The sequence below is a fragment of the Crinia signifera genome, chromosome 5, assembly GCF_055691185.1.
Source record: "Crinia signifera chromosome 5, ASM5569118v1, whole genome shotgun sequence".
NCBI classification, from domain to species: Eukaryota; Metazoa; Chordata; class Amphibia; order Anura; family Myobatrachidae; genus Crinia; species Crinia signifera.
Genome location: NC_139221.1, coordinates 154,756,405 through 154,773,279, shown reverse-complemented (window position 1 = coordinate 154,773,279; position 16,875 = coordinate 154,756,405). Strand labels below are relative to the sequence as shown.

The 16,875-nt window shown below is 43.9% G+C and overlaps 1 protein-coding gene across 3 annotated transcripts in view; it reads right to left on the bottom strand.

Annotated features, from left to right (window-relative positions):
* Nucleotides 1-16,875, bottom strand: part of ADCY1 (adenylate cyclase 1) — a 333,354-nt gene that overhangs the window by 117,380 nt on the left and 199,099 nt on the right. For all 3 annotated transcript variants that reach the window (XR_014474925.1, XM_083188127.1, XM_083188128.1), the window contains exon 5: nt 15,328-15,455. Coding sequence is in view for 2 of the 3 variants with exons in the window: in XM_083188127.1 (XP_083044253.1) it covers nt 15,328-15,455 (128 nt within the window). In the remaining variant the exon portion in view is untranslated. The remainder of the gene's footprint in view (nt 1-15,327; nt 15,456-16,875) is intronic.

Here is a 16,875-nt window from a genome sequence, read left to right as displayed (position 1 = left end):
ATATGTTGGTAAATATAAATATATAAATATATAAATCGAAACATTGTATCACAACTTGGCTGTGAGGATTATTGCTTGATTTCCCACACCCACACCCTCTGACGGTCCGAGAGTGCCGTCCGTCAACCAGTACATATAATTTTATGCCACAATCTTCACTTCAGAAATTTGAATTATTGTGCTGGAGTGCTGCATTCCTTTCCCATATATATATATATATATATATATATATATATATATATATATATATATATTCTAAAAGAAAAGAATCCGGGTGCCCGCAAGGGTAATTAGTGGAGCTGCCGGTCGAAAAGACAGACCCCGAGTGCTTTAAGAAAAAGGATACAGACGGGACATTGGTTTCAATTAATAACACTAAGGACTTGCGCACTATATTTGGACTTTTTTGGTGATATATATATATATATATATATTTCTCGTATGTCCTGACGACGGGCAATGCCTGAAACGCCGTAGACACTAATAAACTTCGTTTGTTCACTACAAGACCCGAAGTGAAATCTGTTTGTACTTGCTATTTGTGTGGATTTGTTTCCATGTTTGATGGGCACCTGGGCATTTCAAGTCTTACGACCACGAGGATGGGCAGTGACGGAATCGACATAATATATATATATATCTATATATATATATATATCTATATATATATATATAGATATATATATATCTATATATATACAGATGGAGCGCCTCTGTTCCTTGGCCGGGGATTGCCAGCATATCTCCGCTGGCGATCACCGGCGCAGTGGCGTTCCATCTGACTGGGACGCGCGTGCATATGCATATGTGTGTATTTCATGTGTTTGATGTGTTTATATAGCATAAATGCAAGATACCTCAAGATACATCATTGAAATATTAAAATAATCCAAAATACGGAAGAATCCTTTATCTAAAATTCTCCTGGTCCCGAGCATTTTGGATAAGGGATACTCAACCTGTATAACATCTCTTGCTACAGGTACTTTTCATTCTCTGCTCAAACATGCAGTGAATACTCCCATTCTAAAAAAACACAATACTGACCCTAACACTCTCTCTAACTATCATCCCATCTCTCAGCTGCCATGCCTCTCCAAGCTACTCGAGAGACTTGTCTACTCTAGCCTCACATACTTTCTTAACTCTCACATCCTATTAGATCCACTTCAGTCAGGCTTTCGCTCTCAACACTCCACTGAGACAGCACTGACTAAAGTGGTAAATGACTGCTAAGTCTAAAGTCCATTACTCACTACTTATTCTTCTAGATCTTTCTGCTGCATTTGACACTGTGGATCACACTCTTCTCTTACAAACAATACACTCCCTAGGTCTTAATGATACAGCCCTTTCCTGGTTCTCATCTTACCTATCTGATCGCTCTTTCAGTGTTTGCTTCTCTGACTCTACTTCCTCTTCACTACCTCTGTCAGTTGGAGTTACGCAAGGCTCAGTCTTAGGTCCTCTGCTTTTCTCAATCTATACTTCCTCTCTCGACAAACTAATCAGCTCTTTTGGATTTCAGTATCACTTATATGCGGATGATACTCAAATCTATCTATCAACCCCAGAGTTTTCACCAGTGGTTTTGGGCCGAGTCTCTGAATGTTTCTCTGCCATCTCATCTAGGATGTCTTCTCGCAAACTCAAACTCAATATTTCCAAAATGGAATTACTTACAGTCCCACCAATCAAGAATATTTACCATCCTGAGATCTCCATAACTGTTGACAACTCGACAATCTACCCTACCCCAAAAGCTTGTTGCCTAGGGGTCATCGTCGACTCTGAACTGTCCTTTCTTCCCCATATTCAATCTGTCTCCAAATCATGTTACATGCATCTAAAAAACATATCCAATATATGACCGTATCTCACACAAGACACTACTAAATCTCTTATCCATGCACTCATTATATCCCGCATTGATTATTGCAATAGTCTCCTAACTGGTCTTCCCAAGAACAGACTCTCGCCACTGCAATCCGTTTTAAATGCTGCTGCTAGGCTGATCTTCCTTGCAAGATGCTCATCCGCTCTGCCAGTCCATCCAATGGTTGCCTGTATCTTGCTGTATTCAATATAAAACACTTCTACTCACATATAAAGCTATTAACCAAAGCTATTAACCATACTACACCAGCATATATCTCTTTACTTATCACATTTCTCCCATTTAGACCACTACACTCTGCGTCTCTCTTCTGCACAGATCACTAGCTCCCATTCACTATTACTGGACTTTCATCTGGCTGCTCCCACCCTATGGAATGCCCTTCCACGCACAATAAGACTCTCCACTAGCCTCCAAACTTTCAAGTGTTCCCTGAAAACTCACCTCTTCAGGCAAGCCTATCATATTTAAGTTCTACACGCATAACCCTTTAAGGCACCTAATGTAGGTATTATATAGCTTTTCTTCTGGACTTGCAAGTTGGTGGGACTGCTATGCTATTACTGATGCCTGTCATTGTGTTTCCCTCCTATATCTCTATAGATTGTAAGCTTGCAGCAGGGCCCTCCTACCTCCAAGTCTGTCTAATGTTACCCAGTTTGTTTTATCACTGTCTACTATTGTATATTGCAACAGAATTTGCTGCGCTATATAAGAAACTGTAAATAAATAAATAAATAAATAAATATAACATTAATGCAATGCAATGTTTGTTTCCAGTCTCTTGCATTATTTCATTTCTCCAGGAGGTGGCAGTATCATGTTTGATATAAAATACAAAACTACTACATTATCTTTAGCCCTAGTCTAAATGGTTTTCTCTGTGAACCTGTTCATTGTTAACCTGTGGATTTATATTCCAATCTTGGACACACTATTGCCTACGCACTACTTGCATCCTTTTCCCTATCTTCATTTCTTCTTACATACTCTAAAGCCTCCATTATCTGGGATATCTACCATTTTATCTTCAGTGAGTTTTAATTGTACAAAACCCATTTGTGAACTAAATTCCACTGACTATGAGGACATGGATGAGTGGTGTGTGCTAGAATGTTTGAATACTATTCATGCTCCATGAGGAAAGAACAGGGGCGGATTGGGACTTGAATCCAGCCCGGGAAAAATCTTACAGCATCCTGGGGGGAGGGGGTTTGCGATGGTGTATGTAATGTGCTGTGGGGGGGGGGGGGGGAGGTTGGCGGTGGTGTATGTAATGCAGGGGTGACGGTGTATGTAATGCAGGGGGGGTGGCGCCGGTGTATGTAATGCGGAGGGGCGGCGGTGTATGTAATGCAGGGGGGTGGGCTCACCTGCTGCTTTATGCTGGCTCCAGATGCCGAACAGAGGGGGGCGGAGCTTCTACAGCCGGGCGGAGGGAGAACAGGGGCTGGGAGCATGCTGCCGCCACACTTGAAGGCCCATGGGAGGTGCTGTGCGCTGTTGCGCATGCGCAGCAGCCCTCCCGTAGCCATTTTGGATTTTGGCAAGCCCAGGGAGCATGAGTTTTGTGCCTGCCCACCGGGAAATGGCCCGGTTTCCCGGCGGGCCAATCCGCCCCTGGGAAAGAAGGCTTATATACATAAGTTATATAAAGCAATCAATCAGCTTCTACTGTAGCCATTATTTTATCAAATGTTCTTGATACATAAAAGACAGGTTTCTATATGCAACTTTAGTCTGCTTCGCCATATCTTTAACCCTTTGATTTCCGACATCTGTGAGAAATGTGAAAAATAGCCACTAAAAATACCAGCAGCGCTCACACTTGTTATATAAATTCAAATAAAACATGTTATGTAAAAAAAGATTATATTTCCTTTATAAGGTAAACATTACAGGTCATTATGATGAATACAAATGTTTGCTTGGCAATTTTTACACTTATTTTGACAAATTCCCTTGGCACTTAAAGAGTTAAAAGGATTGATAAATCCCTCCATCATTTATAATAGTTTGAGATACTGTTATGTACACTCTACTATAGATCTTATCTAGCAATAGTGCAAACTTAATGTTAAGTTACTGTATGTTTGTGGAACCTACATTATTAGTCCTTTACAATTATTATTATAATTACTATTGTTTATTTTTATAGTGCAGCCAACTGATGAGCACAGAGAATATTTGCCATTTGTATCACACCCTGTCCAGTGTAAACTTAAGGTGCCCATACACTAGTAAGATTTATCTTCAGATCTGGCTGGTTGGAACAAAAACAAGGTTATGGATGAGTGACAGTTTGTCAGTTTTCCAGCATTTCCAAGCAAATGGTCAACTGTCATTTACTCTCATCCATAACCAGGTTTTTGCTCCAACCAGACAGATCTGCAGATAAATCTGCCTGTGTATGGCCACCTTATCAGTGTAGGGCAGCACAGATGGTGTAACAGTTATGCTGGGTACACACCAGGACGACTAGGGCACGATTCTGTCAATTTAGATCCAATTCCGACCGGTTGTATGCAGATTGTGTGTATTATCGTGTGTTTTTGCCATTTATTTGATCCGATTCCGATCCAATGCGCGTTCACGCCGCTCGTTTGGTCGCATCTTTGGTCCTACGTGCTGCAGGTAGGATCCGTCAATCCCAGGCCGACCGACCGTCAATCGTATGCAGATCGTGAGTGTTTTTTGCCGCCTCCGTCGTCCGTCCGTCGGTGCGTCCGTCGTTTGATCCAGCCTATTTGAGTGGCATTTCCTAAACACTCCCCCGGCGCCATGTTTTTCCACATAGCAAACAGCGCTGGCGCAGCAGTTGGACTCTCCTTCTTGTCTCATCTCCCAGAACAACAACCTGGTATGTTTGCACTCCCAATGCTCTTCTATGCATGCCCACTGTTGCCACCAATGTATATAGTGTGTATAAAGCACTGGTTTGGCAACCGTGCACCCGACCATGTCACTTTTGTTTTTTTGGGTGGGCCCCATCTGTGTGTGTATACATATAACCAATGTCCACCATTGCAGTATTCCAAGCACTCCTCTCTGCTAGGCCCCATTCACCTGTGTGTGTGTGTGTGTGTGTGTGTGTGTGTGTGTGTGTGTGTTTGTGTATATATAGATATATATACATAAACCATTGTCCACCATTGCAGTATTCCATGCACTCCTCTCTGCTAGGCCCCATTCACCTGTGTGTGTGTGTGTTTGTGTATATATAGATATATATACATAAACCATTGTCCACCATTGCAGTATTCCATGCACTCCTCTCTGCTAGGCCCCATTCACCTGTGTGTGTGTGTGTTTGTGTATATATAGATATATATACATAAACCATTGTCCACCATTGCAGTATTCCATGCACTCCTCTCTGCTAGGCCCCATTCACCTGTGTGCGTGTGTTTGTGTATATATAGATATATATACATAAACCATTGTCCACCATTGCAGTATTCCATGCACTCCTCTCTGCTAGGCCCCATTCACCTGTGTGTGTGTGTGTTTGTGTATATATAGATATATATACATAAACCATTGTCCACCATTGCAGTATTCCATGCACTCCTCTCTGCTAGGCCCCATTCACCTGTGTGTGTGAATAGCAATCTGCACAATAAAATGTATAGTGGTTTTCATAAAAGTTTATTAACATTTTAAATACTTAAAACATAAGAACTAGGTAAACTGGTAACTATAACTATAAAAATTTAAATATGAAACAAAACATGGGTATAACTATAACAACTAAAATGGTTTTATATTTTTACAGTCCCAATGTCCAACGCAAAGGAACAAGAGTTTCTTGAAGGGTTTATTGAAAAATATCGTGCACACGAATGCCTGTGGCGAACTAAATCCAAGGAGTATTCAAACAAAATGAAAAGAAACCAAGCCTTGGAGGAGTTGGCACGCTACAGTCTTCCATTTCACCCAGAGGCCAATGTTGAATGGGTGAGGAAACGCATCCAGAATATGCGCACGGTGTTCTTAAAGGAACACAAGAAGATGGAGGCTGCAAAGAAGTCTGGTGCTGGAGTCGACGAGATGTATCAAACATCGCTCTGGTACTATGACCGGTTGACATTCACCCTCAGCCAGGAGTCGATGAGGACAGGAGTAGTCCTTATGGTAGAACATGAAAACCAAGAAGTCACGGCGCAGGAGGAGGAGGAGAATTCGCAGTCTGCATCGGTGAGTCTATTTTTTTGGCTATCTAATTGATTCCTCCTGCCAATCCACAGCGCCCTCCCCATTAAAGTAGGCCATGTACTCTTCCCTCACCTGTTTGGCTCGTGCACTCCCTGTGTAGTGTTGTGTTGGGGTTTGCAAGGAGGATATCTGCACTACCTCCTCTGGCAGTTCTTGGTCTTCTTGGAGTGCTGTGCCTGTAGCCCTTTGCTGTGTGGCTTTTCTGCGGAGCAAATTGTGCAGGACACAGCACGCCGTGACAACCCAGTCAATTTTGTCCACCCTCAGGTTAATGGCAGTGTGGAAAATGCGAAACCGGCTTGCCAGGATGCCAAAAGCATTTTCCACAACACGCCGTGCCCTGGATAGCCTGTAGTTAAAGATCCTTTTGTCATGGTTCAACCCCCTTTGCGCATATGGCTTCATGACATGCTCGTGCAGGCCAAAAGCCTCGTCAGCCACAAAAACAAAGTTAAGCCCCTGTTTAGTTTCCTGGACAGACGGCAAGTGAAGGGTGTTCGCTATGAGCCTTTCGTAGAACTTTGTGTCCTTGAAAGTGCCACCATCCGATGCACGGCCATTCCTTCCTACATCCAGGAAGATAAACTCATAGTTCGCATTAACAACAGCCATTAGTACAATGCTAAAATAGCCCTTGTAATTAAAATAGTAGGAACCACTATTGATAGGCTGGGCTATGCGGACATGTTTGCCATCAATGGCTCCACCGCAATTTGGGAAGTTCCATCGCTGTTCAAACTCCTCTGCGATGACTTTCCATTCATTCACGCTGGTAGGGAACTGAAATTAGAAGTAAATAGAATTGATTAGTAAACATGTTCAATTTTTTTACAGCTTGGTGACTACCCACCTGCAACCCCAGACCTATCTGTCCTATCTGAGAATGCATGCACATCGAACGAAGTTCCTACTCCGGCACGCACTCCGCCACCCACCCTGGAACCCACTCCACCACTCCCCCGTGCCAAAAAAATGCGTGGCAAAGGAAAAAAAGGAGAAGCAGCGGCACATGAAGAATTTATGATGCGGGCACATCAAGTCCTGCAAAGAAACCCCGACAAACATGACAACTACTTCACTTATGTGGCAGAGTGTGTTCGCAACATGGCTCCTGACCAGCAACTTACTTTTGAAAAGTTATGCATGGAGTTGGTGTATAATGGCAGTTTAGGGTATCTCAACAGTGGCACTAAAATAGTTGGCATTGGTAGTGCACCAGACACACCACTGTCATTAGAATCACCAGTGCCTACTCCGCCTGCCACCGTAGCAGGCCAGTCGAGCACAATTCCAACACATACCCAGTCAACACCTACACAGCCTTCTCAACCCCCCCAGTACCGTCAATTCTACAGTTCTTTACTGATAGAAGATCCAGAGTGTCCTGTTTTTGAGGATCTGTCTTAAAAAATAGGCTACTTTATCATTTACCATCGACATGGTCTCAGCTGCAGGTATGTGATGGCCACTGCTCACATGGCGTATGGCGCACATCAATGGGGCCGGGACCATTGCATCTGCGCCATGCGCCATGTGGGCCGCAGCCTTTACATATCTGCAGCAGACATCCTCTGCCACACAAGGGCCACAGTGTGTATTTTTGTTTATTTATATGCTGCTACCTGTACCTGCATTACCAGAGGGAGAACAGGATTCTCCTCAATCTGGATAGCAAACTCCATTTATTGCCCTTTTTTCTTTGCCAATAGTATGGGGTACTGTGCGGCAGACATGGTCTCAGCTGCAGGTATGTGATGGCCACTGCTCACATGGCGTATGGCGCACATCAATGGGGCCGGGACCATTGCATCTGCGCCATGCGCCATGTGGGCCGCAGCCTTTACATATCTGCAGCAGACATCCTCTGCCGCACAGTACCTTATCCCTACTGTTGTAAGGGCATGTTCCAGAAGTTACCAGAGTGTGTTTTTTTTGTTTATTTATATGCTGCTACCTGTACCTGCATTACCAGAGGGAGAACAGGATTCTCCTCAATCTGGATAGCAAACTCCATTTATTGCCCTTTTTTCTTTGCCAATAGTATGGGGTACTGTGCGGCAGACATGGTCTCAGCTGCAGGTATGTGATGGCCACTGCTCACATGGCGTATGGCGCACATCAATGGGGCCGGGACCATTGCATCTGCGCCATGCGCCATGTGGGCCGCAGCCTTTACATATCTGCAGCAGACATCCTCTGCCGCACAGTACCTTATCCCTACTGTTGTAAGGGCATGTTCCAGAAGTTACCAGAGTGTGTTTTTTTTGTTTATTTATATGCTGCTACCTGTACCTGCATTACCAGAGGGAGAACAGGATTCTCCTCAATCTGGATAGCAAACTCCATTTATTGCCCTTTTTTCTTTGCCAATAGTATGGGGTACTGTGCGGCAGACATGGTCTCAGCTGCAGGTATGTGATGGCCACTGCTCACATGGCGTATGGCGCACATCAATGGGGCCGGGACCATTGCATCTGCGCCATGCGCCATGTGGGCCGCAGCCTTTACTTATCTGCGGCAGACATCCTCTGCCACACAGTAGCCCGTACTTATTGGGAAAGTTTAAACTGGGTCATACATACTTAAATCTTTATATATAGTGTGTGTTTTTGTACAATATCTTTTATATATGGTATTATAATATATTTGTGTTGACACAATCTATTTACTATTTTACATGTTTTAACCATGAAAGGCCTAAAAAACCTGTTTCTGTCCTAGGCCTAAATTATAAATAAAAATATTTTGTTTGCACAATAAAGTGTACAGTGTATATTTCATCCTTACCTTGCAATACTGGTACTGCAGCACCTTCACAATGGCTTTGCAGGTCTCCGGGATGATGAGGCCCAAAGCTTGCGGGGAGATGAGGGATCCAAACTTTAGGTCAGCAAGAGACCGTCCTGTCGCCAGAAACCTCAGGGTCACCACCAGCCGTTCCTCAGCAGGGATAGCCATGCGATACTTGGTATCCTGCTTCTCGATGTGGGGAGTCACCAGACGCAGCAATTCCTGGAATGTGGCATCATCCATCCTCAAGAAGTTACGAAAATCGTCTGGGTTATTCTCCCTGATGTCCCTGAGCAGTGGCATGTGCGAACGAGTCTGACGCTGAAGTAGCCACTGCTTTGTCCAGCATGATCTTTCTCTCCTGCGCTGGGCTCTCTGACGTCTGAGCTTCAACACTGCATAATAGAGCAGGTACTGTTGCTGGTGACTACCCATCACTGCATTCTCCATAGTGCAGGGTTAAAAGACACTTTGTAATGGCAGGCAAAACAAAGTAATGTGTAAATAGCTATGTCCAGCGTTCAGCAGGTATAAACCAAGCCTCACTAGTAACAAAGCAGAAATACACTGGTTTAAAATGGCTGCTGCTATTCCTATCCCCTCTGCTAGTCCAGCCCCTTCATTTAAATTTCAAAGGCCAATCGGACGACGGTCGCAGGTGTTCTTGCAAAAAAACAAAAACCAGCGATCCGACCGTCTTAACGACCATCGCGGGCGCATCGGGATCGGATCTAGATCGTTCCGCCAAAAAACCACAATTTTTGCTAATCGTTTGCTGGGGACTGCCTGGGAGCTCCCGGGAAGTCCAAGGGAAATCGTTCCATGGTCGTCTATCGGTCGTGAACGACGGTGGTCGTCCTGGTGTGTACCCTACATTAGAATTACTACTTCACAGCACTGAGGTCATGGGTTCTATTCCTACCATGGCCCTAACTGACTAGGTGGAGTTTTTATATTCTCCGCATACTTGCGTGGGTTTCCTCCAGGTACTCCGGTTTCCTTCCATACTCCAAAAACATACTGGCAGGTTAATTGGCTCCCAACAAAATGAACCCTAGAATGAATGTGTGTGCGTGTACATGTGGTAGGGAATATAGATTGTAAGCTTCACTGGGGCAGGGACTGATGTGAATGTACAACTATGCTCTGTAAAGTGCTATTGAATATGGAATATGGAATTGAATATGGAATTGGTATGGAAACCCAGCAGCTGGAATCCCGGTGGTCGGAATTCCGACCGCCGAAATCCCGGCAAGGGGGGACGTGGATCGCCCCCCTTACAGGCTCGCTGTGCCTCGCTACGCACACTAATTTATTCTCCCTCTATGGGTGTCGTGGACACCCACAGAGTAACAAAGTGCCGGGATATTGGCGGTCGTGATTCTGGCGTCGAGATTTTGACCGCCAGGATTCCGGCCGCCGGGAAAGTTACTGCATCCCATTGAATATGTGTGCGCTATATAAGAACCTGTTACTAAATAGAATTAATAAATAAAAAATGACTATCACACAAGCAGGCACACATACACACAACACATACACAGTAGAGTACATTTAAGTCAACATCTAATCTACTAATACTTTTGGCATGTAACTGGGAAACTGGTTTACCCAAAGGAAACTCATGTAACATACACTCTCCACACGTTCAGGGTACTGCTTTAGAATCAAACTTAGGGCCCCAGTGCTGTGAGACAATAATGTTAGAAACTGTGCAAATCAGCTGTCTACTGAAAATTATGTTGCACACCGTGATGCCCATTACACATTATGCCCTACACCATGATGCTTATTACACATTATTCCTCACATCGTTATGCCTATTACACATTATGCCTCACACAGTAATGCCCATTACACATAATGCCCCACACTGTAATGCCCATTACAAATACCTACCGCAAACCGTTATGTCCATTACCATAATGCCCATTACACATTATGCCACACACCATAATGCCCATTACACATTGGCCCTCATTCTAATTGGTTCGCCCTGTTGGGTATTCACAACGGGGATCGATGTAGAAGATCTGTACATAAGCGAATACGCACATGTGCAGGTCTTCTCTGAGAACTGCATAGTCTCCGAGGCACTTGCAGCAGGGTGGGTGTACAGGAGGCACACACACAAAAAGGCTGGGTGCGCCCAGGAAACTGCTGGGCATCACCATGCGAACGGAGGGGGGGGGGGCTACCTGGCTTCCGGGGTGGGGAGCTGACTTCACCTCATGTCAGCTGCCTGCCCTATTCACAGAGCAAGGCGCTGCTCACCAGAGTGACTTAGATTAGCGAGCGCTTAAGAAATACGAATACGAAGGGCTGTATATTGATAAATATGTATACAGACAGAAATGGCTATAAATAGGAGTATTCGTATTCATTACAGCTTAGTAAATTTCCCCCATAGTGTATAGATTTCCCCACATAATAACATGAAGGGGGAAATTTACTAATATGTGTATTCTACTTCACATGTGATGTTGCTATGGGCAACCAATCAGAATCTACTTATTTATTTAGCACCCTCTAGAAGATAGTAGACAGGATCTGATTGGTTGCCCATAGCAACATCACATGTGAAGTAGAATACACAGCTTAGTAAATTTCACCCGAAAAGTGTAAAAAAAAATTCTTGATGGAGAACACACGCTTTCGGTATGTGAGTATTTTTGTTAGTACAACCTTGTGTCAGGCTCCAAAAACTTAGTGTACTAAACAGCAATAGCTGGCAATACCTAGGAGTCTGTTCTATAATGGAGTTGTATGGGGTACTGGTGAAAATATTTTACAAGCAAATAAGCAATCATTTTAGTAAAATACTGTACATTGGGGGTTATTCTGGTTCACTGGCAAAGGCAAATTCACTCTGTAATGGCCAAAACCATATGCACTGCGGGTGGGGCTGATGTAACATGTGCATAGAGTTACATTTGGATGGGCTTTGTACTTCAAACTGATATCTATATTGCAGTGTAAAAATAAAGCAGCTGGTATTTACCCTGCGCAGAAACAAAATACCCAAATCTAACTCTTTCTGCACATGTTACAACAGTCCCACCTGCAGTGCATATGGGGCCTTATTCTGGTCGATGCGTAAATTTCCGAATTCTTTCGGATTGGCGTTTTTTAGCCGTCTGCGCATGCGTGGGCAACGCTATGCGCATGTGCCACGCACGGTCTCTGTACTCGTTCTCACTAAGGGGGAGATTCTCTAAGAATCTCCGCCCCCCTTCGCCGCCCATCGCATACTTAATTATCGCATATGTTGTAACATATGCGATAATTAAGGCAAAGGACAGCTCTTGCATTAAGAGCTGTCCTTTGCGGTGAGAGTCGCCGGGTCCCAGCAGGTCCCGGCGGCTCTCCCCTCCCTCACACACCCGGCGCTGCTGCTGCTGCTGCGCCGGGCTCTCCTCCTCCCTGCACCCGGAAGAGGATCAGTGCAGGGAGGAGGTCACAGGTCCGGGCAGCACTGCGCTGTGCTGCCCGGACACAGATGAGGGGGCGATGCAGGGCGGCGGGGGGTCGGCGCGGGGCGGCGGAGGGATGCGGTAGAAGCCCATTGGCTTCTATGGGGCATCGCCAGATTTTTCTGGCGATGCCCCCCGCCGCGTTAACCCGGCGGGGGATGCTTACAGCATCCCAAAATGCGGTAAAAACCCTGATAACGGGGTTTTTACTACATTTCTTGTTTAGAGAATCTCCCCCTAATACCGTACAGAAATGTGCATCGCATTCACTCGGGAAATATGGGCGTAATATGGGCGTCATTCGGAAGTACACAGGGGCGTAGTTTCTGGTAGGCGTGCATTCGGACAGAACACCGACTGCAAACGAACCAACAGGCAGGAAATATGCGGTCTTCATAAGCAAGTTTCACTTTGCGGACACCACTCGGTCATGCGCTAGGCATTCGGATCACCCAATTAGTACGGCCGCACCTGAACCACTGTCAGCTGAACACAATACAATCCACTCCTCTACTCATTACTCATTAATTACACTCTTTTCATTGCTTCAATTGGAACCATTGCAGCCTAAATGGACCATTACTAAATAGCACTTCACATGATGTAAGGGTTAATGTAAAGTGGTAGTAATGTGTTGAAGTATCTATTAGGATTTAATTGATTCCAATTACAAACAAACACTTGTTAATGAGGTTGCCTAATTGCATAAGTGTGTCATGTGACAGATTTATGAGTTCAGATAATAGTCATGAGTTTTGCGGAAATACACCACATCGGTGCGTACGGCCAGCTTCCAGTCCGTTCAGATGCTGTAAGACCGTGCAGAATATGTATGTGTCCACCGCACATGCAAGGTTTGGATGTCGTCCGTAAACACGCCCTCTTCTTAAAGAGTGAGTCCGTCCGATTGCGGAGGACCGGTGGGCGTTTCTTCTTACGATGTCCGCACAGCGTGGCGTGTGGCCCGCTCTGAAAGAATTCAGAAATTTACGCACCAACCAGAATAACCTCCATGGTTTTGTCCATTAGAGAGTGAATTTGCCTTTGCATGTGAACCAGATTAATCCCCATTCGCTCTCCCTGCATGTTCTCTTTTGTTCTATTGTTTTATTATACTTATTAGTATACGAAATAGCACATTTGCTCGACTTTATTTTGAATTTATGGTATGCAATCATTACAAAGAGTCAGAATTTAGTTTTGTTTTCTTATGTTATGTTTTTTGTATAGAGTGAAACTGAACCACAGAACAGTGCAACTACAAGTAAAAGCTGAGTAATGTATACTACTACGAATATGTAATGATAAAAATGCATGATTGTGTTTTATTTGCCATGATTAAATAACTAAAAAAAATGATACAAAATTTTATAACAAATGGTACGTGTCATGTGCCAGCAATAGACATCTTCCTCTTACCAGCAATGGCCCTCATTCTGGTTGGCTTGGTCCCCGGTGAATTCGCAATGGGAACCAATATTAACTCGCTGCGCATGCAAATATGCGGCTTATGTCACAGGCAGTCAACCGCCCACCGGGTTCTCGCAACTCAAGTCTAGGTCAAAATCCTTCGATGGTCGCCTTTCAGCCCTGTACACTACCTTGCAAATGGATGTATATGCAAAACATCCATTCTCAAAGTGGCGGGGATGTGCGGACAGTGACAAGAAGTGGGCATTCGTTCATTGTTCGCTGCTTAGCAAGTCAATAAGAATCACCCCCAATGTACATTTAACAGTGTTCCTCCATGTAGAAAAATATCTTCAGTCCCCATTAAATGACTTAGAAAGAAATGGATCTCAGGCTCTCAAGAAAACTTAAGTGTGATCAGTGTTCTAGCTGCCACCACTGGGAGGAATTGATTTGCTGTTATGCTGATTTAATGCTTATTGTTTGTTCAATATTTTTTATTTTTTAACATTGATTGATTCATTCATTCATTGGCGCCCCACTTCTACTCCTATTACCATTAAATTAGTGCAATAAATTATTCTACTGCAGCAACACCATCCTGGTATATTGGCCTCACAGATATTATATACATTGTGTGCATTTAATATGGTTGCATGTGAATTTCCAAGAATACAAGGAAATGAGACAGACGAGTTAACACACTTTCCAATTCCTCGTAAAACAATATATTCTCTTATGTAAGGTTTTCCTTGAAGAAATATTTTGACACAACTTGATTCACCGGGTATTTGATGTCTTGTGTAAGCATTCTCCAGCCCAGCCAGGCGGTAGGAACCATCTCCTCTTGAGCGCTAACAAGGGCTAGACCGCATTTACAAATAGCAATTATTTCTTAGAAGAGGATTACTAAATCAGCTGAGCACATACTATGTGAACTGCACCTGCTACTATGTAAATAGTCCAACAAGTATGTTTCATACCCACATATTTCCATACACATGCAACATGCATCTGATATAATGGAAAACAACCATTGACTTGGTAACCCCTGCTCTACACTTCTATACTATACAGGAAATCTGAAATGCCCTAAGCAGCCATTTTCTTACCTGAAAGGTGCAATATTTCCTGTATGTTTTGGTTTTGTGCAAATACTGCCTACGTATGGTTCTGACTAATGGCTATTGTTATAGAAATGGTACTAATTTTTATATAGTGCTACCTTAAATTACTTTATGCTCTGGTATGTTTCTACAATTGCAATTACAATTGTGTAGAATCTGAACTTACTGTACTTTAAGACAATTATCAACATCTGGATTTGCAAACCTGAAAACTTTGGAATACTTCTCAATTTGCCCAAAACCATGCCAATCCATCCAGATCATGGCCCCCACCTACAAGGCCAAGACTTTGAGGAAGCTCATAAAGCCTAAATGCTTTCCAAGTGTGGTGATCAGAGCTATCTCACTACAATTGTACCTGGTGGGGGTTATGGATATGTTATTAAATGTACATTTCTTTCTAAGTGTTACTTACGTAATGGTGTCTATCATATCCAATCCCATTTCCACACAGCAATGCGCATGATCTGTTTTGGGCTGCGTTAAACCCGATACACAGTAGTAACAGTCTCCAAGAATCTTTATTCTTCTGCAGTGATTCTCCTGTAACAAAAAATAATGACAGATAATATGAAGGTACCTCGCCATTACATGGAAGCAACAGAGATTTATGGTAATGCAGCAGGAGGCGTCTATTACAAGGAGACACTTCCTGCTGCAGTAGTGACCAACCGGTATCCTAGGACGCAGCATTGGAACATTGGACTGCATCAGATGCAGCCCGACACAGAGGCCAGGAAGTTCAGTCCAATGATGGAGATCCCTGGCTTCTTCTCTCACGCTAATAGGTGGCAACAGAGCCCATCGCCACCCCCTCTCTTTTCCAAAATGGGATCAAACAGTCAATCACTGACAGTCTGTTGTCGGACTGTGTCATATGATCCATTAATGCACATGCACAAAGTACTGCTAATCAGCACTTTGTGGTGCAGGTTGCACCTCCTGTTTATGTCTGAATCAGACCCAGTATGTCTCATTTTGTTTTTAAAACCGTCAACTGCATATTATTAGTACAGACCTCCCTAAAAAGTATTGTCCTACATCTCCATTGCTATGACTGACAGGAAGCTGGCAGCCTACTGTATTCTGGGTATGTTTAAAAAACACAAGCGTGTCTACACATTTTGAGGTGGGTATCCGACATCAGAGCTGACCACTGTGGCCCCAATTTAAAGGGTGCTGAGTAATCGCATCACCCTTCAGTGCATATAAAGTGATGACGCCACAGTGGCTCCCTCGCTGGCTTACCCTGGCATCACCTTTGTTATTACCCGCAGTGCAGCGGCAGCCGAGTATTATGAGACAGGTGACTCATTAAACCGCTGCAAGCCCCTTCCTTGCTGTGGGCCTCAGTGCAAAGCACCAGCAGCCGCTTCCGTGTTCCTCCAGTATCAGTGCCTGTCTCATGTTTAGTGGAGTGGGCTGCCCACTCCCCCCCCCCCCCCCCCATTCCAACACATTTGCCTGCATGCAACAAAATAAAATGTACTTGGTCCACTTGTAGTTTAAAATGGATTGACCTTTTGAATATCAACCTTTTGACCCTGTCAACCTTTTGACTGTCGACCAATAGTGGTCGACCATATAAGTGTAGACCAAGACATTGTAGATCTAATAAACCATAACCGTTATTCATTACCCCTGATAAGGAACTTTATCTTCTGGGTACACTAATACCATGTACTATAAGAAACGAGTAAAAAGGGAGGAAAACAACACTAACGAAACCTTGATGCGAATGATACAGCCGCTTGCGTTGTAAGTTAGATATGTCCAGTGTGTCTACATTTGTAGGGCATGCGCTTTAGATGATGACTAAAGATGAATTTGACAAGCGTTTTTGGATTATATTGAATAGAAATTTGGGGGATTTAAGTCTCTCTACACTATGGACCTTATTCTGATTGACTCACAAGGCTGTGAATTTCCATCAGAGTGACGCCCCCCCCCCACTGTTGCACGC